Genomic DNA, 27,313 nt, shown 5'->3' with positions numbered 1-27,313 from the left:
ATTTTGTAACATAGTTTAAAATTATTATTTAGGGCTTCCCTGGTGGCGCAGTGGTTGAGAGTTCGCCTGCCGATGCAGGGGACACGGGTTCATGCCCCGGTCTGGGAAGATCCCACATGCCGCGGAGTGGCTGGGCCCGTGAGCCATGGCCGCTGAGCCTGCGCGTCCGGAGCCTGTGCTCCGCAACGGGGGAGGCCACAACAGTGAGAGGCCCGCGTACTGCAAAAAAAAAAAAATATTATTATTTAAATATTTCACCATAATTTTAAGCATTTTACTGTGATTTTTCTCTATGAAATCAATATACTTAAATATTTTATAAGTTTATTTATTTATTTTATTATTTATTTTTGGCTGCGTTGGGTCTTTGTTGCTGCATGCCGCTTTCTCTAGTTGCGGCAAGCGAGGGCTACTCTTCATTGCAGTGCGTGGGCTTCTCATTGCGGTGGCCTCTCTTGTTGCAGAGCACGGGCTCTAAGCACGTGGGCTTCAGTAGTTGTGGCACGTGGGCTCAGCAGTTGTGGCTCACAGGCTCCAGAGCACAGGCTCAGTAGTTGTGACGCACGGGCTTAGTTGCTCCACAGCATGTGGGATCTTCCCGGTCCAGGGCTCGAACCCATGTCCCCCTGCATCGGCAAGCAGATTCTTAACCACTGTGCCACCAGGGAAGCCCTTAAATATTTCAAATAAAATTTATTAGTCAGGAAATCATTGCTTATTCCAATTTTTTAAGTTAGAAAATCTGATCAACATTATTTGATAAAATTTTTAATGGAATGAAAGAAACTTGACATTTTGAAATGGTTGGTGTAGACTTATTTTAGGTAAATATATGATTTATATTAAGATGTTTAAAATATTAAAAATGGCTCTCAGCACAACTCATAGGAATTGAGAACCAGTGCTATAATAATAATGAATTTTCATATAATCCCAACAGTTTCAGCATGAAAAATAAAACAACCCAAATTAGACTAGATCTTTTTAGATTCCCCCTGAGAATTCCTAAGAGTTTCCTAAGAATTTTATTTTCATCTTATCTTTTTTTTTTTTTTTTTTGGCGGTACGCAGGCCTCTCACCGCTGTGGCCTCTCCCGTTGCGGAGCACAGGCTCCAGACGCACAAGCTCAGCAGCCATAGCCCACGGGCCCAGCCGCTCTGCGGCATGTGGGATCCTCCCGGACCGGGGCACGAACCCATGTCCCCTGCATTGGCAGGCGGACTCTCAACCACTGCGCCACCAGGGAAGCCCTTAAATATTTTAAATAAAATTTATGAGTCAGGAAATCATTGCTTTTTCCAATTTTTTAAGTTAGAAAATCTGATCAACATTATTTGATAAAATTTTTAATGGAATGAAAGAAACCTGACATTTTGAAATGGTTGGTGTAGACTTATTTTAGGTAGATACATGATTTATATTAAGATGTTTGAAGTATTAAAAATGGCTCTCAGCACAACTCATAGGAATTGAGAACCAGTGCTATAATAATAATTAATTTTCATATAATCCCAACAGCATGAAAAATAAAACAACCCAAATTAGACTAGATCCTTTTAGATTTCCCCTGAAAATTCCAAAGAGTTTTCTAAGAATTTTATTTTCATCTTATCCTCACAAAATCCATGGGTAGTATGTAGAATAGGTCTTATTTATTTATTTATTTATTTATTTATTAAATAAAAGTTTATTGAGCACCTGGTATATTCTCAGAGCTGGGGATACCATAGTGAAAAAAATAGACCAAGTCCCTACCCTAATGGAACTTACATTACAGTAGAGAAAAGAGGCAATAAACACCAAATTCTTTACAGATTTTTCTAAAAATGAATTTGAGTGTATACAGATATATTTTTCTGTATATTTTTCTAGATTTTAAATATATCCCTTTTATTCCCCCCCAAAAATAGTAAGTAGCACTGATGAATAGAAGATCTGGGTTAACCTCTGTCTTTGCCACTTGCTATGAAACTTGATAAAATTTTTTTGGCATTATAATCATTGCCTCAAAAAATGTCATTTGCTTTAACACATGTGCTAAGAGTTTCTTGTTAGAAACTTGTGACCTTTGTTTCAAATAGTTTTAACCAAGAACAACTTTAAGTATTGAAGATTATAGCTTTCTCTTTCTTCACTGCCTCTTTCAGATCCATTGAGGTTTCTTTATTAATTTGAGTTTTCTTTATTCTTCCCTTTTCCCCTACTTGTTATTTATACATTCCATTTCTTTTCTTTTGTGTTAGTCTTAAAGTTCAACGTGCATTCTCACCAAGTTCTAAACGAATATATCTGTTCTTCTACTTGTAAGTCTAACGTCTCCACTTCCATCGTCCATGTTATTTCTTGCTCTCTAGTATTGTAATTTCACCTCATTTTTATAACGTAAAATTTTTATAACATTTTAAAATTATTATTTTGATTATCCCTTTTTAAAAACCAGTGCTTATTTAGGATTTATAGTATGTTAAATAGTATAGTATGTTTCCTCATTTACTGTTTTTTCTTGAATTCAGTTCCTCTATTTTTCTGCATTGATTTTCTTTCATAATTGATTACATTCTCTTATACTGCTTAGTGAACATCTATGAATAATAAATATATCTGTATCTGAAAATAACTTGTTTGTCCTCTTTAATAATAATTTAGCAGAATATGGAATTCTAGATTTCCAGTTATTTTCCTCAGCAATTTGAAGGTATTTTTCCACCTTGAATTGCTGCCAATGAGAAGTCTGTAGTCTACTAATTATCTGTCATAAAGTCTGATGACACTTTACTATTTTTTCCCTTACAAGTGACTCGATCTTTTTGCCAGGAAGACCAAAGTATGTTTCTGGGTTTTTTTAAAGCCAAGTAGTTTTATTAGAATTTGACTTGGTGTTCATCATCCTTGCTTGATTTTTCCAAGTATGCAAATATAGTCTTTCAGTATGTAGTTTCATCTTTTTTTTTTAATTTTAGGCAAATTTTCTTGAGTTGTAGTTTATAGTATTTGTTCTGTTGCTTTGGTTGTCTTCTTTAGAATTTCTATCAATATTATGTTGGATCTTCTTTACCTATCTTTAGTATCTGTCATTTTCTAATCTTTTAAATTTCTTTTCATTTTTTAAAATTTTACAAATTTTCTTCTTTTTTACCTTCTGTTTAACTTAGAGTTTTATCTGTTGCTTTTATTTACTCTTGCATTACTATAAACTTAGTTTTTATATATTTGAAATTATTTTTATGTTTATTTTTAGTTATTTCTGGAATTATTTCTCTGAATTTTCTAATTCTGATTCATATTGTTCTTTCATATATATCTGTTGATTTCTTAAATTCTTTTATTTCTCTTTTTGAAATATTAGGGTTATAGCTTTCAGTTTTTATGTGAAAATGTCTTATGTTTTCTCTTCCTTATAATAACCATACCCATATATGGGATTTGACTATGATTCTTTTCTGTTGTTGTGCAAAATTTTTGTATGTGAATTTTTGTGTGAAATTAATTTTTCTGAACTTTTAGGAGGGTAAGGTCAATCAAAGTTTTACAACTATGCAGCTGTAGAGCTCCTTCTTTAGTTACTTTCATAAGTTTCATGGTTTCAAAAATATGGCCTTGGATGTTCTGAGATTTACTGGCTCTGTTTTCCTTACCCATTTTTATCTAGTTTTCCCCCCCCTTTCTTATCCCTATTATCCATGTTTTTTAAATAAATTAAATATTAAATATTTTGGTCATCTTGTTGTAATGATTTTATTTTAAAATTTGAAGTTAAATTTCAGATTAACATTTGAATTTAGAGAAATGCGGGATTCTCTAACATGATTGAATAGCTGCAATCTCAAACACAGTTTGTTTCTTTAACCACTTTTTATTTAGAGGCTCCAGCATATCTCATAGATCTGATGCATGATAAAAATAATGAAATCCGAAAAGTCTGCGATAATACATTAGATATTATAGCGGTAAGTAATTTTTCTTCCTACACAAAGTATAATAGTCTTTATTTTGTGGGGCGAAAGAGACATTGTACACCTGTTTAGAACTTTGCATTCAATGTACGCATTGAATTTGAATTTTGGTAAAGTTCAGAAGATGCAATGATACTAAATTCACTTTTTTTTTTTTTTTTTTGCGGTATGCGGGCCTCTCACTGTTGTGGCCTCTCCCGTTGTGGAGCACAGGCTCCAGACGCTCAGGCCCTGCGGCCACGGCTCGCGGGCCCAGCCGCTCTGTGGCACGTGGGATCCTCCCGTACCGGGGCACGAACCCGCGTCCCCTGCATCGGCAGGCGGACTCTCAACCACTGCACCACCAGGGAAGCCCCTAAATTCACTTTTTAATTGAAGTATAGTTGATTTACAATGTTGTATTAATTTCTGCTGTAAGCAAAGTGATTCAGTTGTACATATACATACATTCGTTTTAATATTTTTTTCATTATGGTTTATCACAGGATATTGAATATAGTTCCCTGTGCTATACAGTAGGACCTTGTTGTTTATCCATCTAGTTTGCATCTGCTAACCCCAAACTCCCACTCCATCCCTCTCTAACCCCCTTGGCAACCACAAGTCTATTCTCTATGTATGTGAGTCTGTTTCTGTTTTGTAGATAAGTTCATTTGTGTCATATTTTAGATTCAACAAAAAAGTGATATCATATGGTATTTGTGTTTCTCATTCTGATTTACCTCATTTAATATGATAAACTCTGGGTCCACCCATGTTGCTGCAAAGGACATTATTACATTATTTTTTATGGCTGAATAGTATTCCATTGTATATATGTACCACATCTTCTTTATCCATTCATCTGTCAGTGGACATTTAGGTTGTTTCCATGTCTTGGCTATTGTGAATGGTGCTGCTGTGGACATAGGGATGCATGTATCTTTTTGAATTATAGTTTTGTCCAGATATATGCCCAGGAGTGGGATGGCTTGATCATACGGCAACTCTATTTTTAATTTTTTGAGGAACCTCCATACTGTTTCCCATGTGGCTGCACCAGCTTACATTCCCACCAACAATGTGGGAGGGTCCCTTTTCTCGACACCATCTCCAGCATTTGTTACTTGTCGACTTTTTAATGATGGCCATTCTGACTGGTGTGAGGTGGTACCTCATTGTAGTTTTGATTTGCATTTCTCTAATAATTAGTGATGTTGAGCATCTTTTTATGGCCTGTTGACTATCTGTATGTCTTCTTTGGAGAAATGTCTGTTTAGGTCTTCTGCCCACTAAATTCACTGTTTAAACATTATTAAGACCTTTGGCTTTCAACTTTTAAGTATAGGCTCCTTTCTTAAAGAGGTTTTATACATATTCAGAGGTTTAGATCTGGTCTGAATGCCATCTCAGAATCACTTGTTTTTCAGAAAAAGTATTGCAGAGAAGCAGGGAGTTTGATGACAGTTTTGTCAAAACTCAACAGTCAACTTTGCAGTTTGGCCATTACATTTTTTTAAAATAAATCTTATATCAACTATTTTTTCAATTCTTTGATAATTTTTGTTGTAGACGTAGATTTGTTTTATAAGTTGCTTTGGAATGATGAAACACCCCAAAATTTTAATGTTATTCATGACTTTAGAAGTTTTTAAAGTATATGTAACTGTAAGAATTCGATCAGAGGGATAATCTGAGCCCTGGATTAGAAACTTGCTCACTGTGCAGACTTTTCTTCAGACACTGTGCTGCCCTTCTGCCTGGACTTGACCCTTGTACCTGGGATGTGCTAGATGCTGGCTTACTTTGAATATTTTTTCTCATCTATGGCATACGCACATGCACAACCTACTTCCTTCTTTGGACTGGATTTACACTGTTTATTTTGGCTCATCCTGTAGAAAATTTCTTGAATATAGCCTATACAGTAGTTTTTCAAAGTTTTACTTAAGTGTTTTTAAAGGATCAGAATAGCAGTTTAAAGAATCAATTAACACCTTCCTTGAAATCCTCTAAGTTGGCATTTCTGCTAGTGATTTCATTACAAAGTCAGATCACCACCAGGTACTTTCTGGTCCATTTCATGCATTTTATTTTAGAAATTCATCTTATTTGATTTCATCTGTTTTTTTGGATTTGACAAAATATATCATTACTGGTTTAAAACTAAATCTTTAAACCCTTATTGGCTTAAAACTAAAACTAAATCTTGACATTTTAGTTTTGATATCTAAATTAAAATAGGGAAGCTTTATGTATTAAATCCTTGCTTCACCAAGATGTCTCATACATATAAGCCACTGATCACAGGGTTTATGAACAATATCATGACTCATGTACTATTTTCTAGATCACTAATGTCATTGTTGTATATAAAGTATATAGTATAAGAGTAAGAAACTTCTTAAAGTTCTATATCTGATTATCTTACCTTAAGCAATGAGGAAAGAGAGAGATGTCAGTCTGTTATGAATTGCTTTTATCATACTTTTAAAATTACCTTCTTTTGAGAAAAAGTAGATGGAAGGTAAAAATATGTTTAGATTTATATACTAGGTATGTTTGGTTTAGAATACAGGCTAGTGATAGTTCCAAAAGGCCAGCTTAGTCTTATAAAAATATTTATTGTAAAATGTGAATTTATTTGTCATAAGATAAAATTTTCATTCCCAATTATTTCTAAGCTCTGGGCTGAAACCTCTTATCTTAAACAGGAGTTATCAGGAGTTATCCCCACCCTGTGTCTTCTGTCCTAGCTCTCTCTCTCTAGAATCAACATTTTGAAAGAAATGTCTACATATTACTTCCTTCATTTCTTCACTTTCCCATCCTCCTTTCTACATTCCCCTTTCTCCTTTCTACCAATTCTTGCTTCTGCCTCCATTACTGCGTTGAAGTGGTGCTTACAAAAGTCACCTTGACCTTCATTTTTCTAAATCCAATGAATATTTTTAGTCTTCATTTTACTTTGTTGATCCTACCCTCCTTGCAAGAACTTATAAATCCTGGTCAGAGTTAAAATGTAAAATCACAAAGAAAATTATTTTAGATTATTACATTCATAAAAAGCCTTGTGAATAAGAGGACTTCCAAGAAGAATCAGCAAAATGAAACTGGTGATATCAGCTACCTCTGTATGGTTCCCTAAGATGCTGTCTGATCATGTGAGTTAGTATAAAACAAATTTGAACAAGTAATCTGAAAGTTCACCTAATCTCTCTATACCTCTCTACACTGGACTTACAAAGTAAGTATTTGATGTGGTGCCAAGTAATTTTAGATTGTTTCATTTCATACTTTGTAAAACTTAAGTCTAAAAAGATACTCAGAAATACTAGAGTTGTTAAACTGAGAATATTTAAAGATATTCACATGTGAATTATTCATGTGATCTGGAAGTCCTATGCTGTGCTACTCAACTGAGTCATAGTCATAGCTGAGGTTCTTAGAAGAGAAGAAGTAGTCCAATACAGCTGATTGGTGGACACCAGACTCTGGAAACATCCCATGTTCTGCTAGAAGAATGTTTTTTTACCTTTCTGCTATTATACACCTTGTAGGATTCAAGGCCCTGGCTCAATTTTATCTTGGTAATAGGAAACTGTACCACCAGGGGCAGCTTCTCCCCAAAACATTTTTCTTCCCTTCTCAGTTGAGTAGGGATTCTGATCTTAGATTCAACTTTTGGCCTCTATGAAGTGGCAACTTGATCCAATAGAGTATTGCATTTAGAATACAACTGATTCTAGTTCTCTCACCTGCTGAATAATCTCAGGCAATTTATTTAACTTTTTGAAGATTTAGTTTACAGTGACACTTCTGAGGATTAAAGAAGTTAGAGAAAATATATATGAGCATCTGCCACATGATGGTCACTCAATATGTTTTGTTCAAACTAAACCAAAATTCACACCAAGTTGTGAAGTTTATATACAGATTAAATATCTGGATCAACATTTCCTTTCCTTAGTACAGTTAATTATTTATGTTATTTTCTGTTCAACTTTTAAAATGATATGGGAAGATAATCTGTTCACAGTTTGGATTTTAACTCTGGAAAGTTATTTGGAATATATATTTTGGCCAGACATATTTCTATTTCTAGTTTACTTTAAGGTTGTCCTGCAAAATGGCTGAATTTGGCATTTTAAGACTTCATGTCAGGGAAGTTAAGAGAATAGGTCAATTTACTGAAAGGTGTTGATTAGGACAGTGTAGAGAAATAGGAAGCTACTTTTGCTAGCGTAGAAGTGCCCATGTGTTAAATTGCCCATGTTCTGAATCTGTGGTGACTAATTTGGATTTGGACTCAATTTATCAGACCAAACCAGACTAACCTCAGACCAAAGTTATACTCCTGGTTTGCTGGGCCTCATTTGGAAGAAATTTGAGGAGTGGGGCATTTTAATGCATCAGTAAAAAGACAGCTTCTCAGGTCCACTTGGGACGTAGCTGCCATTCTTTAGTTCTTTGAGCTCAGACTCTATTACTGATCACGACGCAGGGTGTTATTTGCTTGTCCCAAATCTTTTTAAAGAGTAAAACAAGAGGAAATTGACTTAATTTGAAACAGGAGAAACTTTGATTAGACACAGCAAAGATGATGAAACACTAGAAATAGGCTGTCAAGGGAGAATGTGAAGTCTGTCCAGTTAACATTAGTAACAGCTAAATAACCAACTTTCTAAAATAGTTTGTTAGAAACCTGCATAAAATGGAAGTGGATGATCTCTTAAGACTCTTTTTTACCTCTAGATTTTGATTTCCGAGTATTCTTGGCATGGCTGTGATCAAAAAAATATAGAAAGAGTGGGAATATTTGTAGCTTAAGGCGATTTATCTTTAAGAAAGCAAACTTCTTGCACTCAAGACAAACATCATGGAATAATACCAAGAAAAAGTAGATACCTTGCAAACCTTAGGGACATATGCCTTCTGCAGTAAAGTATTCTTTCCCCAAATTATAGAAATGTTACATTAGTGATGAAGTGTTTAATGTATTTAGGCCCAGGCCCTCAGTTGGTGAATTGAAACAGGTATGTGTTCAGAGTACTCTTTGTACCGTAGGGGATTACATGTTTGGTGATGCAGTCTCTGTTGCCTCATCAGCAAATTATTGCCTGTCTGACTAGGCTTTGCATGTAGCTTTGGGAGGCAGGGAATGGGGTAGCTGCAGAGAGGAGAAGGGAGGCCAGGAGAGAGGAGCCTATCTTCCTCATCTTCCAAGGGAATTATACAGCAGTTGATCATTGCCTTTTCTCTTCCAAGCCTTGAAGATCATCAAGGGAAGATCAGAACCCTCTATACATAGAGAGCTTCTGAAAACCCAATTCGATTTTTATCCCTCAGTCCTTCCTCAGCTTTGTACGAAGTATTTAAGAACCTCAAATTCCTCCCCAATTAGTAAACAATTTCCTCCCCTGACATTACTGGGTTGTCAAACATTTAATACATGTTTATTAAGCACATACTGTGTTCCAGGCAACTAAGGTTGACACTGGGAATAAAAAACAACACGAAGTCTCTAGAATATAAAAGTTTACAATCTAGACACCAGGATACTGTCATCTAGACATGAACTGGCCTTTCAGGAGCAGTACTACTACATGGGCTGTCGATAGATATTCTGTACTAATGCATTGCACATTGTATCTACAGGATGTTTATGGAGAAGGGAATGTACCTAGGTTCTCTGGTAAAATACTGATGTCTGTTGTCTTTCTAGCCAGCCACAGGCCTACATGTGATCTGATACTAACACAGGTTTGTGTCACTAAGATTTTTATGGCAGCTTTTTCTCTTTTAACTCTTAATTTTGATCATTGGCAAATTGTGTGTATTATAATAATCTGGAATTATTTTAAACTATGAAAACAAAGTGCTATCTTCATTCTAGGATAGACACAACTATATTTAATAAGACTGGTATATTGAAGTGAGATAAACTAATGTAGGTTTACATGTAACCTCTAAGACATCAACTGTCATAGTCCCCACAAAAATTACCAGGGGAAGCCTGTGTCAGACAGAAAAGGTGGATTTATTAATAAACGTCCAGCAAGGGAGAACACAGTTTTAAAATGTCTTATAATATCTTGAAAGGGAAGTTATAGAGAAAGTGTCATAGGGTTAGGATTAGGGTTAGCTTAAAACTCAGGTTATTTCAGCACAGGATTTCAAAACCATGGAATGGGTAGGGATTGGTAAAATGGGTAGAAGGTTTTTACTTTTAATTGGCTTGCAGGTTGGTTATGGGCACAGAGTGGGGATTTTCAAGTGAGTTGTTGACAGAAACTTCTAAAATGTTCTTTCCAAAGCAGGTGGAGTTGGTTCTTGCTTGTTTTACAGTCTTGGCAAATTTTCATTTCTCAGATTTGTTAAGTTTGATGTTTACTTCTCAATTCCATACAGTCAAATTGGGCTTCGTGAGATAAACCCAGTTGGTTTTAGTGGTTAACCCTCTTATGGAGTTCATTTTTATATTGCATAAATCTGAAAGGCAGAAATTTAAGATATTTTTCTAGTTTATTAGAATTTACATGCATATATATATATATATATATATATATATATATATATATATGCATGTGTGTGTATTCCCTGCCAGTATTATGCATGTTACTTTATTGGTTTTTTTAATTGTCAGCAGTTAAAAAAAAAAACAAGCATGGTATGAAAGAAAAGTCATGATTCCTTGCTTAAATAAACTTTATTCAGTTATATCTTTTATTCTGTGGACATAATATTTGAAATGATATTACACAGATGAGCCTCCTCATTGCTTTAAACAGAGGTTGAAGAGATAACCGTACTTTGAGGTCTGGTTAGAAAATGCCATGGTCAAGACTAAAGGGCAACATTTGGGACAGTACTATTGAGAAATAGGTAGTATGTGCATAAAAGTCAACAACTCTATTATGTATGTGTGTTTAATTATGTGTTAGATAAATATAGATAATATATACATATCATTGGGAAAAGTATTTTCTAAGCTATAAAAGGCATCTTTTTAGCAGCTACTACCTTAATCTTAATGAGCAACTAAATTACTCTAGATCTGCTTTAATTTAGTATGAAGAATTGTATTAAATAAACCATATTACATTCTCAATTAGGGGGCTGCCACGTTAAAGGAGAAAGGAAAATCTGTTTTCCATCAGTTACGTTAGAACACAAAGCAGATCTATGTAGCTCTATGTTACCCTGTAGTGTGTTAATCAGATACAAGGTGTGACGGAAGCCAGTGACAAAGAGTTTTCCTGATAGTGAACAGGCTCTGATAATAAGCTGATTAAGACTTCATAATGTTTCAGTGGTTAAGTAGTAAACAAAATGATATAGGACCTCAAAAAGGATGGCACATTCCGTATAAAATCAAACCATAAGTCTTTTGTGACACTTTAGAATTTATGAAAGCTAGTACTTAAGGTCATAATGTCAGGAGCTGAGAAGAAAATAAAAGACAAAGCATGTGTACCTTTAAATACAAGACAAACTAGAGTCCCAAAGCAAGGATATCAGGGTGCACTCCTTGTGAAAAGAAGCATTTCAAAAATAAAGAAAAAACAACTATATTCCTAGAGTATTTCCACAATAGCTTGATAAATTTTGATGACGTTTCTTGCCTGTGTTTGAACTATGACATCCCTGAATTCCCATAGCTATTTTCTGATAATGAGGGGGCAGTGATATAAGAGGGAAGTAGAGATTTGGGGAAGAGGGGTTAGAGGGAATTGGTTTTAATTGATATATGTTGAATTTATTAAATTTTGATACAATATTCATTTAGAATTGCTATGTAATTTTTAAAAGATGACCTCTGCTGCGCATCTGGAGCCTGTGCTCTGCAAGGGGAGAGGCCACAACAGTGAGAGGCCCGCCTACCGCAAAAAAAAAAAAAAAAAAAAGATGACCTCTGTATATTGCTATTATTCTGCAGTTTTTGGGGATAGTTATTTCAACAGCTTTATGAGATAATGGTATTAATTATAGATTTGTATTTGAGGAATGCTAGAACTTGAATAAATCTTAGATTTGTTTCATTTTACAATTGAAGAATCTGAGACCAACAGATGTTAAAATACCTTTAGAAGTTTGCATATTTCTGTTAGTATCAGAACTAGAAGGAGAACCCAGGTCTCTTGGCCCTTATCCAATGTTCTTTGTATTATACCATACCACATTATTAGTGTCTATAAATTCAGACTCTGAGACACAAACAAAGTGTGACTTTGCCAGGGCTATTAAACTATACTCATTGAGGATAGATACAGAAGATAGCTGAGGCTAGGGATTCCAGAATATGCTGGTCCACTGCGGTATGATAAAGCTTTCACTGGTTTTCACTAAAATGGAAAAGAGAGGGAAAAGAAAGAAGTGTGTGTGTGTGTGTGTGTGTGTGTGTGTGTGTGAAAGTGAGAGAGGAAAGAGAAGAGAGAGACCAGAACTGGGGAGGAGTTGTAAATGTAAAGTTAAAGTGTTTTAGTGTTGGGAAGGTATTATCTTTATTTTGAGATCATCTTTCTCACATTTTTAGTCTTAAAATGGCCTTTCTTTTATAAAACAATAATAGTAGGTGGCAGTTGATTTACATTTAATATCAGTCCCACAGATTTACTTTTTTAAAAAAATAAATTTATGGGCTTCCCTGGTGGCGCAGTAGTTGAGAGTCCGCCTGCCGAGGCAGGGGACACGGGTTCATGCCCTGGTCCGGGAAGATCCCACATGCCGCAGAGCGGCTAGGCCCGTGAGCCATGGCCGCTGAGCTTGCACGTCCGGAGCCTGTGCTCCGCAACGGGAGAGACCACAACAGTGAGAGGCCCATGTACCACAAAAAAATAAATACATACATACATAAATTTATTCATTTATGTATTTATTTATTTATTTTTTGGCTGCGTTGGGTCTTCGTTGCTACACGCAGGCTTTCTCTAGTTGCGGTGAGGGGGGGCTACTCTTCGTTGTGGTGTGCAGGCTTCTTATTGCAGTGGCTTCTCTTGTTGCGGAGCTCGGACTCTAGGCATGCAGGCTTCAGCAGTTGTGGCACTCGGGCTCAGTAGTTGTGGCCCGTGGGCTCTAGAGCACAGGCTCAGTAGTTGTGGCACAGGGGCTTAGCTGCTCCACAGCATGTGGGATCTTCCCGGACCAGGGCTTGAACCCGTGTCCCCTGCATTGGCAGGCGGATTCTTAATCACTGCACCACCAGGGAAGTCCTAAGTCCCACAGATTTACTTTTGAACCTTTCTAAAATCTAAAATTCTTGGGACCACTGTCCTAACCTATTAATTCACTACGGTTGATAAATAGATCTTCAACATCCATAAGCTAAAATATTTAATTTTCAAGAAATATGGAACATAAAAATCAGTGTTTCAGAAACATAAAGATGAAAAATACAGCATCATATAGCAAAACTGTACTATCTTTTTTGATTCTAACCAATTTGCTATTAAGGAAAAAGAAATGAAAATATTTAAACAAATATTGCGTTCCTCATAACATGCTTCATTCCAAGATACTACATTTGGTGAATATTCGAATACCTGAGGCTGCATTATCACAAACTAGAGCAAACCTTTATGGCACAAGTATAATATCTTAATAATGTTTTATACTTAGCCTCTAAATTTAAAAATGCATATTTTAAAACATCCTCCAAAGTTAGCTGTTAATATTAGAATTAAGAAAGTCACTGAAAACTAGTATATACCAGTATTTATTGTGGTTCTATCTAAGGTAAAGATATTAGGGTATTTTTCCTATAATTTTCAACTTTCAGTCAGGAAATAGTTTTATAATGGAAATAGTTTTATAATCATAAAACTCCAAATGTTTTCAAAAAGTCATAACTGCTTGAGACTTTAAGGCCTTGATACTGTTTGGTCAGGGTTTTTTGCCATTTTCTTTCCTATGATCTATAACAAAAAGCTCACTGTACTTAATAAGTCTCAAGGCCATCTCTTGTGAAAACTCCACGTGTCGTTGTAGTGGATTCATTGTAGTAGGAATCTGTAATCATTGTTGGATCTTCTGCAGAACATAATTTTCTATATCCTAAACGATTATTCAGCTTCGTATAGAATAACATATTCTGTTTCATATTTACTGAGGGAGAAACTTCTGTTTTTGTTTTTTTTCTGAAGAGCTGAGAAGACAACCATAGTTGTCATCCAGTAAACAATAATGTACATGTTACTCATTATGTTAGTCATAGAAAAGTAAGCCTGTTGTTTTATTGTACAAAAATACTTAAAATAAAAATAAAATTATCTTTAATAAAATAGTACAATCTGTATCATTGTTACTGTACTTTTTGGCCTTATAATGTTAAGAGATGCCCTGGTTCTGTGGGGTTGCTCAGTCATAAACTGATATTAAAAAATAATCATAATAAAAGGAAGGCAAAAACTTTAAAGGAATTCAGATCAGCGTACGGGTAGTCTTATTAAATCTGATGCTAACTCACTGCATTGGAAAATCAGCTTTCCCAAGACACTAACAAGTCAAGCTTTAGTGTCACAAGCTAGCCATGGAGTCTCATGGATGTTTTTGGTTTGTGTGTTTGGACTTCTGTCAAATATAGTGTAGATAGTCTTTAAACAAAAAAACTCAGGCTTGTGTGTGTAGGTTCATTAATAAGAACATTGCAATAAGTTTAAAGGGTAATAAGGCTTAAGTTAGAAAGGCTGTTGTTTGTGATGAAAACAGCTTATTTATTACACATTTCTACATTTATTAGATGTATTTTTATTATTAAACTAGAATAGTAAAATCTTACAAGAAGGATAGAGATGATAACTCATAGAATAAGCGTGAATTTTCTTCTTTGTGCAGAGCATTACTTACTAGGCCAAATACATTTTTATGGCTATGCAGTTTAAGGATTTACTTTTTTATTTTATTTTTTTGACCACACCATGCAGCATGTGGGAACTTTTTTCCCTGACCAGGGATCGAAACTGCGCCCCCTGCATTGGAAGTGCAGAGTCTTAACCACTGACCACCAGGGAAGGATTTACTTTTTTAAATTATACGTACCTCTGTAACGTTTCACAGATATTCACAAGAAGCAAGTTTTAGCCTTAGTGGAATAGCAAACCCCATGTTTTACATGCTTTGGGTGCTTGATGATTTCAGCTTCTGTTCTTGCACTAGGAATCCACATGCTTGAACTTAAATTATAATAAAACATTCAAATCATATGTCTATCATCTTCCTTGGATACTTCTTCATTCAGATAATCAAATTTTAAATTTTTCTACCAAAATGAAAAGTTAGTTTTCTGCCTCTTGCCAAGTGAAACAAACTACTATTCATGAAAGAAACAATACCACTCAAATTAGTTCCATATTTAATGTAGATCTAATAGGATATCTAGTATTATAAGGCATATTCTATTAAATATTGTGATTATAACAGTTGAGTTAATGTTTATTATTTTAAGTAAAATGCAATAATATTTATGATAACTTTTATACAATTTAATTTTAAATAATTATATTAGGAAATAAACTGACAACTAATAGGAATTTTAATAGATAACCACTAGAAAGAATGAAAGGTTAATAATTTGGTGGCAAAATTGCCATTAGCAGTACCATAGCCAAAAAATATCTTCTACTTCCACCAACCTAAGTTGAAAAGTAACATCTATATAGTTTCAGAGTTGTACAGTATAGAACACACAGTCTAACAGCTGACACTGCTAAAAGATATATTGATAATGTGAGACTTAAAATTTAACAAGAAAAATTTTGATAGTAATAAATACATTTCTTATAAAATTTCATATGTATTCTTACATCCCAGAAATTTATTCTGTGATGACAGTTTTTGACTTCAGCCTTACTTGGCTTTGTATGACAATTGCTCAGCATTTACCTAAAATATATATTTGGTCCACCTCTTAGTTATAGTGATCATCCTAACTGTTGGAGGATAGTAGTATTGCCTGGCCCCTTTCCAACTTAAAAATAACTATAAACAAAAGTGTTAAAGATACGACAGAGGAATTTAAAACTAAGAACCCGGTGATTAGGATGACAAGAAATACCTGAAGCTTTTTTTTCCATCTAAGTCATCAGTGGTGCTGTCCATTAATTAAGTGAGTACACTTGTCAGAAGTGATCACAACCTGTGGAGCTAGATAGATTCAGCTGTAACTTTTGTAATAATTTGCCTACTTGTCCTTCAAAAACACGCACCAATGAAGTTCTCTGTGAATAGATGCTACAGATACAAAGAATAAGCCACAGTCTTGCTCCTCAAGAGTTCATGGTTAAGATGTTTAAAGAAATAATTATGACCAAATAAGACATTATTATTTTGTGACTGAAACAAAATTGAATTAAATTCTGCTATTTGTTTTTTGTAGTAAACCATTTCAGCTTTTAGGAGAAATACTTTAATAGTGCTTTTTTTTTTTCCTACTGAAAAATGTTATCTAAACAAAAAGATACAGTGAAAGATGTAATTTTAATGCTTAACCACCTGTCATTAGTGCCACAGTAATTATAGCCACAAAACTCTTTGGAAGCTGAAGTCTGGTTGCTTACCTAAATTCTAGTAATACTTAGATAAAGAATTTGTGAAATTTGAACTTTTCCAGTTTTTGCCATTGCCAATGGCGATTAATAATCCAAACAGAGATGTCTTTAATATATGTAATAAATTGATTTTTATTGATTATCGTGTCCAGTAATTCTGAACAGGTACTTTTAATGTTTTCTCTGACCCAAACAAAGGCCCCAAAATTCTCTTCTTATAAGCTAAATGTACTGCTATCTGAGTGCCAAGGAAGTGCCTTCATAAGCTTACATAAAAATAATTGACTTTGTTTGCAATAGGAATATGATGAAGAATGGGCTAAGAAAATTCAGAGTGAAAAGTTTCGCTGGCATAACTCTCAGTGGCTGGAGATGGTAGAGAGTCGTCAGATGGATGAGAGTGAGCAGTACTTGTATGGTGATGATCGAATTGAGCCATACATCCATGAAGGAGACATTCTTGAGAGACCTGACCTTTTCTACAGCTCAGGTAAAATGATAACCAAAGCAAAAATAAGTAGTCTGTGTGTGTGTGATATAAATAGGGATTTTTGTCTGCCAACCTTGCTCATTCCCACGCTTTGTAAGCACTTCTTTTAGTATATAAATGGCCTTCTGCTAATGAGTTTAGACATAACATCAGTACACATACCAAGCAAACCTATTAACTCACCATTATTTTTTTCCAAGTTAGTCTTTGATGTGATCCCCATTAAAAAGGCTATGACCAGGAAAATTAATTGCTCTTAGTTTATTATTTTCTAGAATGTGTAACTTAAAATGACATCTTCAAGATTTCTGACTTCTGTTTGAAAATGTGATATTTTTCTCTATTCTGCATTTATTTAAATGTATAATTTACTAATTGATGTTTTCTTTTCCAGTGTGTTTCATTTTAACAGTCTCATTTTGCCATGGTTTTGCTTTAGTTTCGAACTAGTAACCCCTGTTTGGTTCTCTGGTTGGGAAGATTTAGACACTTTATAGCAATAGTTTTTTCATTCTAACTCTTGCTAGTATTTTCAAGGCAAAATTTAATTTTTACATAGATCTTACATACCCTTGTTGATTCTGCCATCCTGCCTTTTTCCAGGGATTTTGGAACTAAGAACAGTAAGTTTTTGCATATTCTCCCTTTTAATGTGTTGCACTGTTACCAGTATTAATTACTTTATTGAAGTCATTTAGTTGAAGAGCCAAAAGTAGGGATTTCTAACTAAGATCTTTAGCAGGTTGCAAATAAAAAGCATTTAAAGTAATTGTATCTGAATTAATGGCTCACCTTTTTTTCCTACTATGTATTCATTCATATATTTTCATAATTGTATGCTGTGCATATTGCCCGTGAGGCTGCATTATTTTTATATTTGATATAGATGCTTGAATCCTAGAAAATTGGTACTTTACTTTGAAAATTAAATAGATTTCTTCCTAACTGAACTTTACAGTAGTTATGAAGTACTGCTTTGAGTTTCAAACCAGATGGAGTAGTTGATTAATTTCAACCAACCAGAATTTCTTAATTCAGTAATGGCAAGCAGCTGTTCCTTACCTAGTCAGATATTCATGAAGTAAAATGATGTAAAATATATATGATGTGAATTTTTTGATAATGGAAATCAGAATTTCTTGGAATCGGTTTTCTTGCTTTGAAAATTGATAGATAGCTACTTTTCAGTGTGAATCAATGAGCAGTTTCCAAAAATGCATAAAACTTGTAACCACCTCAGTATTTAACTTTGTTGTTTTAATACAATTAGAATTTCAGAACAGATTTCTGAAAGATTATACCACTTTTCCAAAATTAATTCATTTAAGTTGACCCCTTAAAATGAAAATCATAACATTTTTCTGTGAGATACAATTAAAATGTACAACCTATGCTTTTGTGAGAAATCTGAATTGTACACATTTTTATATATCTAAATTTAGAAACAGCCACAGCTGATGGAAAAATAAATAAGTTTAAGCATTCGAGGGGCGAAATGTTATCTTTAGATAACCTCATGGTTGTTTTTTTATACCTATAGCCTGATGATATGGTACACACTTGACAGCAGAGATTACATTGCTATGAGTTTAAAGATATAATTCTCATATCAAGCCACCTGTACTTTTTTAGTTTATTATTTTACCTACTTTATTTTTCATGAATAGTTCATCAACTAAGTGAGTCTCTGTGGTGTTTTTGGTATGTCATAGAAATCTCGACAATGCTAGTCTCTTGTCTTTTATTGTGTGCAGTTGTATCTTCAGAAACATCAGATAAATTTGTAATACTGCAGATTTGTTGGGATGCTTTAGCTGTCTTACTTAAGTCTCTGGGTCTCCATGAAACTTTAGGCTGCTTCTGATAAAAGCAACTGCAGTAGTTTTTCAACCACAGAGTTTAAGCTAAATGGCCAGTGATACCCTGGTCTTATTTTTTATTTAAAAATGAAATAACATTTGCTACTTCCTGGTCATTAGTATTGCCCTCTATGCTTTCCAACTGTTAAACATATCAAAATGTATCTGTTTCTTTCTTGCTATTATTTTAAAAAAGGACCCTCGGTTCTGTTATCTGAAATAGAAATCTACTTATACATCTCCTTATAGTTACATTATTTTTTTTTCTTAGTCTAAAATAATTGTGATTGCAGTTACTGACTAATTTCCTTTTCTATCATGAAAATGATGCTGTTTGCTTTAGTACTTTTTACCCACAGAGGAAGTATATTGTAATTTATAAAGCTGTATTGCTACTACACATTTCTAAATTATTTGTTACTTTTTTGCTTTTGTTCTTCATTCATTGTGATGAATCTTATTCTTAGCATGTATTATGTAATTATATTACAGAATATGAAGCTTAAAATGGTTTATTTCTGTCTCAGGATCATTGTAAAACCATAATTTTCATTTACCTATGTGTTTATGTGATGTATCTTATCAGGTGTAAACAAATAAGTTATGATTTATCTATTTTAGTCATTTCTTTTTCTCATTTTCTTCACTCTTGATATCTGTTTCCTCCCACACAGTCATGATTTCACTTTTAGCTAGTTCACCAAAGAGCCTAATACTACATTTTCATTTGACTTTTAGAAATAAAGTTTACTTCAGTAACAATATATAAGAAGATACTGAGTTTTTGTATTTACTTTTATTCACAATATGTATAAGCCAGTTTTTTTTGACTGAGTTTCAGAAATGAGAAAGTTGATAAATTATCTATGCTGGCAGTAAATTTGCTTTGATTTCATTCTTGTTCCAATACATGCCCCATTTTACTCATAACCACATTTATCATCATTACTTAGAGCACCTCAAGAAGGTGTGTTATATAACTATGGTCTAAAAGGTTTCATGTAATTTAATAACCTAAATGTATATAATGCTCTACAATTTACAAAGTGCTCTGGTATATATCCTCTCTGTCTTCTATTTGTTCTCTGGGCATTTAAATGTTACATGAAATTCTTTGATTCCTTGTTGCTATCTTTGAAACAGTAAGGTTAGAGTAGGAACTTCAGAAGGACACTCCTAGATTTATCTGAATACGTGATTACAACCAAAAATACATGATTCCTTTTCAGTATTTCTATGAAAATTAATTTTGGTTACAGAATGCTGAGAAACAGATAATTCCAAAGAAGTTGAAGTGCTTGAGTTGATGATTTAAGATATAATTTAACTTTTATACTTCATTATAGTGAAGAATGATTGCTCATATATCAGAGTTACCTAAATTTTGTCAAGTCATTAAAGGGCAGTGTAGAAGCTGTAGTTTACTGAATGAATTGCAGGGCCTTAGGATTATTAAAAATTAAGTTCAGAAGTATAAATTTACCCTTTATTCACATATCAGGCTTATTGTATTACTAAACTTACTGTATTCTAGGTTTATAAAATTTCTTAAACTAGTTGTATTCTGGGTTTATAAAATTTCTGGCTGAATCTTTACACTCAAAATTTTTTTTAGTTTCATCTCTATTTGATGAGATCCCCGTTTGTAGTTCCCGGTATTCCATTTATCCTTTTTACTCATTTTTCCCTTTGAAGACAACGAGAGCTCTGAATCAAAATGGAGATGTTGAGAATTTGACAACAGTTTTTCATTTAAGTTCTTCCTCATCTGATTCACTTCACTAGATTGTGTTTCATGTAATATAAACTTTTAATGTACAATTCAGGTATTTTTATTTGGTTGTATTTATATCTGAGTGTTATATTTCTGAGTTTAGAATCTTTTATGCTGCTGGCATGCTGAATATCTTTGTATTCATTTTCAAAGTGTGGTATACATTTTATTTTGGCATTTTACTTAGCTTTGTTCCTCTAAAATTGGCAGATTTCTTAACTCCTGATCCTAAATTATTTGGTTTTAATTTAACAGAGAAACTTGTTGATTTTTGTGGTTTTTACCTTGTTAATTTTAGCCAAACTTTCACAGTCTTAGATCCATAGAAAATTAATCTTTTTAGCTGCTTAACTGTCAATCTATGGTGTCTTGGCATTCCCCTAATTTCATTTTTTGTAACTTTTTTTGTGTTTAGCTGGACTTTTGGTTTATAGAATTTTTAACTTTTAGAGGACACAGAAACTGGACTAAATATTACATACTTTTTAGCTACCTCTTAAGTATTTTAAATTTACTAAAGTAATAAGGTAAATACCAGAGGTATTATTAACAATTCAACAATTAAATAATAATGCAAGTCTTTAGTATATGGTATGTAACAAATGGATATATGTAACAAATGAGTAGTACAGGAGTCTTATGGAAATACAAATTATTTTTACCTATTCATTTCCCAACTCTATTAATCTTTACCATCTATTCGATTTTTAATACACTTACTCCTAAACAGATTTTATCATTTAATTCCCAGCTGTCTATCAATACTCAAATCAGTTACACCTCTGCCTCCCTCCCTTCCCAAGTAGGATTTTCTAGCCCCTACAGAACACAGTAATCCTTCTGTAGCTTTTTCAGCCTCCAGCATTCATTTAGTATTATATCCCTTCCTGTTGTGTATCATTTATTAATGAAATGTATTATTTAATTGCATCTTAAGTGTCTATTTGTATTTCACTTAACCTGAAATTCCTGAAAAAAGAAATTATGTATTCTAAGTTTTTCTACAGGACCTAGCAAAGTATTATTGCATGTGGTAGGTGTAAAATGATTGTCTGGTGACTGAATAATTTGCTTACTATGTGCCAAATTTATAAACTATGTTGTGGATACCACCTAACCAACAAGTGACATAGAGGTCACTTACCAACCAAGAATACTTTCAGAAAAGGAAACTTTAAAAGGCCTCAGAGCTTTTCAAATAGTAATTACAAAAGCCATATACTAAAATACATTGGTTCTATGCATAAGACAGCCCTGAAGCCATCACTTAGATCTTTTTTCCTCAGATTCTTCTTATTCTTAACTTACTCATAATTCTATCAAAAATAGGTCATCTGGATTCTTAGATTGGAGTGAATGAGAAAGTAGTATCACTCTAAAATCAGCAAGAAGTAATAATAAAGACTTAGATTTAGGAAAAGGAGCACTTTATAAGCAAAGAAAAAGTACTCAAAAAGCATAGTAGTGTAGCCACATAGCGTAGGTAGTCAAATATATCTAATAACCTAGGGCATTACTATATAATAATTGATGTTTATAATGAAGATTGAGTTATCAAGAAGTTTTAAAATTATATTCAGTATACTTTTTAAAAACACAGGAAATATAAAATGTATTTTCAAGGATTTCTAACCCAAGTTTGTGTGTTTGTTTTAAGGTTTGACACTTAAAGTGTCAAGCATTGCTTATATAAAAATTCACTTATTTGAAATGTATAATTCCCTAATCATACTACACAAATGAAGCTGTCTGGGTATAAAATGTCGGACATACTAGAGTGTTGGTCTTTACCGAAACCATGCTATTTAATGTCTCTTCTATTTCCTTACTCATTCTGTTTCTTAGCCTGGAAGGTTTATTGTCCCTCACTATCCTACCTCATCCCTTAACTTTTGTTGTCTTCTCCACAAGACTAGAAGCCCCTTGAAGGCAGAGATTGTCTTATTCATCTCTGTAATAAAATAGTACTACCACATAGTAGATGCTCAATAAATGTCCAATCATTGTAAAGAACACTTAAGTATGTATGCTCTTCTGTTCATACTCCCAGAGAGAATTGAATATCATGCTAACATTTTTCTTCCAGATTAAATATACAGGTTATTTTCTATTGTGTTACTTGATAGAACAGTTGCCTTTTTATTCCCTGCAAAGATATTTCACTAGTTACTATTTTCTTTCTTCCTAGATGGATTAGTTGCCTCTGAAGGAGCCATGAGTCCAGATTTCTTCAATGATTATCACCTTCAAAATGGAGATGTAGCTGGGCAGCATTCATTTCCTGGCAGGTAAGCAGTCTTCCAAGAAAAATCTAATATATGCTGTTCCACTTGTTTTTGAAAAGCTAAAATTCTCTTCACTTCCCATTTTTCTTTTTCCATTAAAGAGTAAAAAAAAAAAATCCTGAGTATTTTCAAGAACATACTCATTTGATTTTAAATTAATTATGAAGTCACATTTTGTATGTAAAAAAATGAAGATCACAGTTCTAAAAAAAATGTGTGTGTGTGTATATATATGTGTGTGTGTGTGTGTGTGTGTGTGTATATATATATGCTTCCTCACTTTGGAAAATACAGGCTGTCTATTGAAATAGACAGTACTTTTGCCAAATTAATGACCCAGATTGTTTCATAAGTGTTTTCCAAAGCCAATAAAATATAAAATAAGAACACAATACATGTATTTTTTTAACTTTGTTCTTTTTTTAACATCTTTATTGGAGTATAATTGCTTTACAATGGTGTGTTAGTTTCTGCTTTATAACAGAGTGAATCAGCTATACATATATATATATCCTCATATCTCCTCCCTCTTGTATCACCCTCCCTATCCCACCCCTCTAGGTGGTCACAAAGCACCGGGCTGATCTTCCTGTGCTATGCAGCTGCTTCCCACTAACTATCTAGTCTAAATTTGGTGGTGTACATATGTCCATGGCACTCTCTCAGTTCGTCCCAGCTTACCCTCTCAGTTCGTCCCAGCTTACCCTTCCCCCTCCCCGTGTCCTCAAGTCCATTCTATAGTAGGTCTGTGTCTTTATTCCTGTCCTGCCCCTAGGTTCTTGAGAACCATTTTTTCTTCTTCTTTTTTTAGATTCCATATATATGTCTTAGCATACAGTATTTGTTTTTCTCTTTCTGATTTACTTCACTCTGTGTGACAGACTCTAGGTCCATCCACCTCACTACAAATAACTCAATTTCATTTCTTTTTATGGCTGAGTAATATTCCATTGTATATATGTGCCACATCTTCTTTATGCATGCATCTGTCAGTGGACACTTAGGTTGCTTCCATGTCCTGACTATTGTAAATAGTGCTGCAATGAACATTGTGGTACATGACTCTTTTTGAATTATGGTTTTCTCAGGGTATATACCGAGTAGTGGGATTGCTGGGTCATATGGTAGTTCTATTTTTAGTTTTCTAAGGAACCTCCATACTGTTCTCCATAGTGGCTGTATCAATTTACATTCCCATCAACAGTGCAAGAGGGTTCCCTTTTCTCTACACTCTCTCCAGCATTTATTGTTACAATACATGTATTTTAACAATTATTCAGACATCACCATTTAAAAAAGTTGGTGCTTTGATTAAATTAAAGACTTTTCCTCCCTTCATAGCATTCAAATAAAATATTTAAGGAAAAAAAACCTAACATGCCAGCATTGTTGTACAATTATAGTACAGTTTCCCCCAACAGAGATCCTGCTTCATTACTGGTCTCATAGATTTTTTAAGTCTTGCCAGAAAGTGTAAATAATAGTTTTCCCTTCATATCATTGCTAGAGGTGTAATATTTTAATTTAGAATGACTATTGAAATTTCACATTAAAATGGTCCAATGAATAGGTGTAGTCTTTTTGCCCTTAAGACTAGTTTTTCTTTAGATTATTGATTTAATTTTCTCTTCTAAAATTATAATTTTATTAACATAAATATTTATGTTTGGAGGATGTGTTTAAGAATACAGTTGTGGGCTTCCCTGGTGGGGCAGTGGTTGAGAGAACGCCTGCCGATATAGGGGACACAGGTTCGTGCCCCAGTCTGGGAAGATCCCACATGCCGCGGAGCGACTGGGCCTGTGGGCCATGGCCACTGAGCCTGGGCGTCCGGAGCCTGTGCTTCACAACGGGAGAGGCCACAACAGTGAGAGGCCCGCGTACCGCAAAAAAAAAAAAAAAAAAAAAAAAGAATACAGTTGTGACCAATGTGTTACAACTCTTGAATCATCACTTGTAGTAAGCCATTTTAATTCAATAGTAATAATTATTGCAACCATTATCAATTATCTATTATGTATAATTAATTTTGCAAATATTTATTATGTTTATTTTAACCTACTTAGCAAGATTATTATAATGTCTATTTTCATAGACATTTTAAAAATGAAGAAATCAAGGCTCTAATAATTTAAGTAACCAACTAACACATGTAGGATGATAGAGAAAAAAATTTGAACTTAGGTCTATATGTCTTATGGTCTTTCCAGCATAACACAGTATGTGATTTTGAAGGAAACATAGCATATTATAGTGACTTTTAAGTGTTTTTTTGTTTTGTTTTGTTTTGCCACCACCCATATTAAGAAATACCTTTCATATTGCAACCCAGTACACACATACATATTTATATATATATACATATGTTATATATATACACACACATATATATAAAACAAAAAATTCTTAAAACAGTATTAATTACTCTTACTATCTGTAATGCACAATGATATATTCTATTTTAGTCTATTCAATTTTATTTTTAAAATGCAGATTGCAACCCACTATATTGATTTCACAACCCACTGTTGGTCGTGACAAAAGTTAAAAGCATAGTGGAAAAATACAGGGGTATTTTATGAAATGTAATAACCTTATATGTAGTTCAGTAGTCTTTAGTGAACTGTAAATAAATAATAACACTTTAGAAATAGTTTCATTGGTGTACTGGATTGTCATGATGAGAAACTACTTGCCTTAGGGGAAAAAAAGTTAAACATGGTTAAATACCAGAAGCATATGGCTTTTGATTACTTCTGATGTCTCTGTCTATGTTAGCTATAATTATTTAAATAGAGATTCTCTTTAATTATTATAACTATTATACTCCATCATGTGACAATTCACTGTACAAATGTTTTCTGAAACATAATTAGAAAAGGAAGAAGTTATTTCATTATATAATCCTAATGTTTATATTGAAAATTTTTGCCGATAGCATTTAAAAGATTAATTTTTCTGCCATTTATGTTTCACTATGAACAAAACATTGTTTTTGTGTGATACTAACCATGCATTGCTTATTTGAGAAAGACATGATTTTTTTCTATAGTTATGTGATTTTAAAGAACCTGAACATTTTCATTAAAATTGAATATCCAAAGGAATGAACTTGAACTCAACTCAGCAAAATCTTTCATTTCTGGTTTTCAAAAATGGTCATTTTATAAAACAATAAATATGTTTAGAGAGATGGCTATACTCAAAGAGTAAGTTATGTACTGTGTCCAAAGATTTCAGGATTTTATTCCTCAGTTCTGTTAACAAGTTGTTTTTTAAAAGACTGGGAAAGTTCTCTTACCTTTGTGCCTTTAGTTCCTTTTCAAGAATAAAAATATATAAGTAGCTTTGTTCACATCATAAAAAACACATCACAGCAATGTTGGTTTAAAGGATTAGTTAATAAAACTTCATGTAGACTATATATTTTTTCAAATCGAAAGAGTGATATACTTATTTATTATAATCATTTTGAATTGAGAATTGTTTGCCCTTTCAAAAGAACTTCCCTTGAGAAAGCTAAGTCTTTCATCTCTTGTCTTTTGTAATTTTTCAGGCCTTAAATCATGTAACTGTATCATTTTCTCTTTGTATTTCCAGAAGAAATAATTTGCTATGAATTTCCTCAGTTTTTTTCTAAGTAACAGATCAAATAAAAAGGGACTCTAAATTTTATCAGCAGATATACAGAGAAAGCTTACAGTATAACCAAAAATTCATAGTTGTTCTTTGCTACATTTTTTATTGACCTTCTCTAGAATCATTTACTCTTTCTTTTATGAATCTTTTTTGTTGTTAGGATTGTCTTCTAATAGGATTTCTTTGTTCTTCTTTGATAGCAACAAACCATGGATCTTAACTCTGGCTTATTTTTTTTAATTCTACAAAGATTTAAGTATTTTAAATTGTTCCATAATTATTCACATATTCTGGCATGATAATTTTTATGCATAATGTCCCAAATGTGAAATTTTAAACTAATGGCTACCTTTAGGCTTCTGATATCCAATAGGTAAATTTAAAACCTATTAGACCAAATAACATTGACTTAAAATGATGCTTTTGAAATATTTCATTTTAATTGATTTTAAGCAAAATGGGAATATTTTTTGAAAAATGTAGACAGAAGGTGTTGAACTCTTATTCTTCATCTTTACTGTGAAGATGAGAATAAGCAGACTTACTGAACAACATGAAGAATTTGGGTTAATTATGGAAGAATAATGTCTTGATTGAATTTTGAATATTAAAAAAGCTGATTTTAAAAGCAGGAAATGTTATCTATTTTGAGGTGGGTTTTTTTTTAACATCTTTATTGGAGTATAATTGCTTTACAATGGTGATTTAGTTTCTGCTTTATAACAAAGTGAATCAGTTATGCATATACATATGTTCCCATATCTCTTCTCTCTTGCATCTCCCTCCCT

At 33.4% G+C, this 27,313-nt stretch overlaps 1 protein-coding gene across 2 annotated transcripts in view; it reads left to right on the top strand.

Annotated features, from left to right (window-relative positions):
- Positions 1-27,313, top strand: part of KIFAP3 (kinesin associated protein 3) — a 161,003-nt gene that overhangs the window by 107,421 nt on the left and 26,269 nt on the right. For both annotated transcript variants that reach the window (XM_081224620.1, XM_081224621.1), the window contains exons 17-19: positions 3,863-3,948; positions 16,779-16,968; positions 22,790-22,889. In XM_081224620.1, the coding sequence (XP_081080746.1) occupies positions 3,863-3,948; positions 16,779-16,968; positions 22,790-22,889 (376 nt within the window). The remainder of the gene's footprint in view (positions 1-3,862; positions 3,949-16,778; positions 16,969-22,789; positions 22,890-27,313) is intronic.

Source organism: Mesoplodon bidens, assembly GCF_964165515.1.
Source record: "Mesoplodon bidens genome assembly, chromosome: 2".
NCBI classification, from domain to species: domain Eukaryota; kingdom Metazoa; phylum Chordata; class Mammalia; order Artiodactyla; family Ziphiidae; genus Mesoplodon; species Mesoplodon bidens.
Note: the sequence above shows the minus strand (reverse complement) of the source record. Positions and strands in the feature narration are given on the sequence as shown.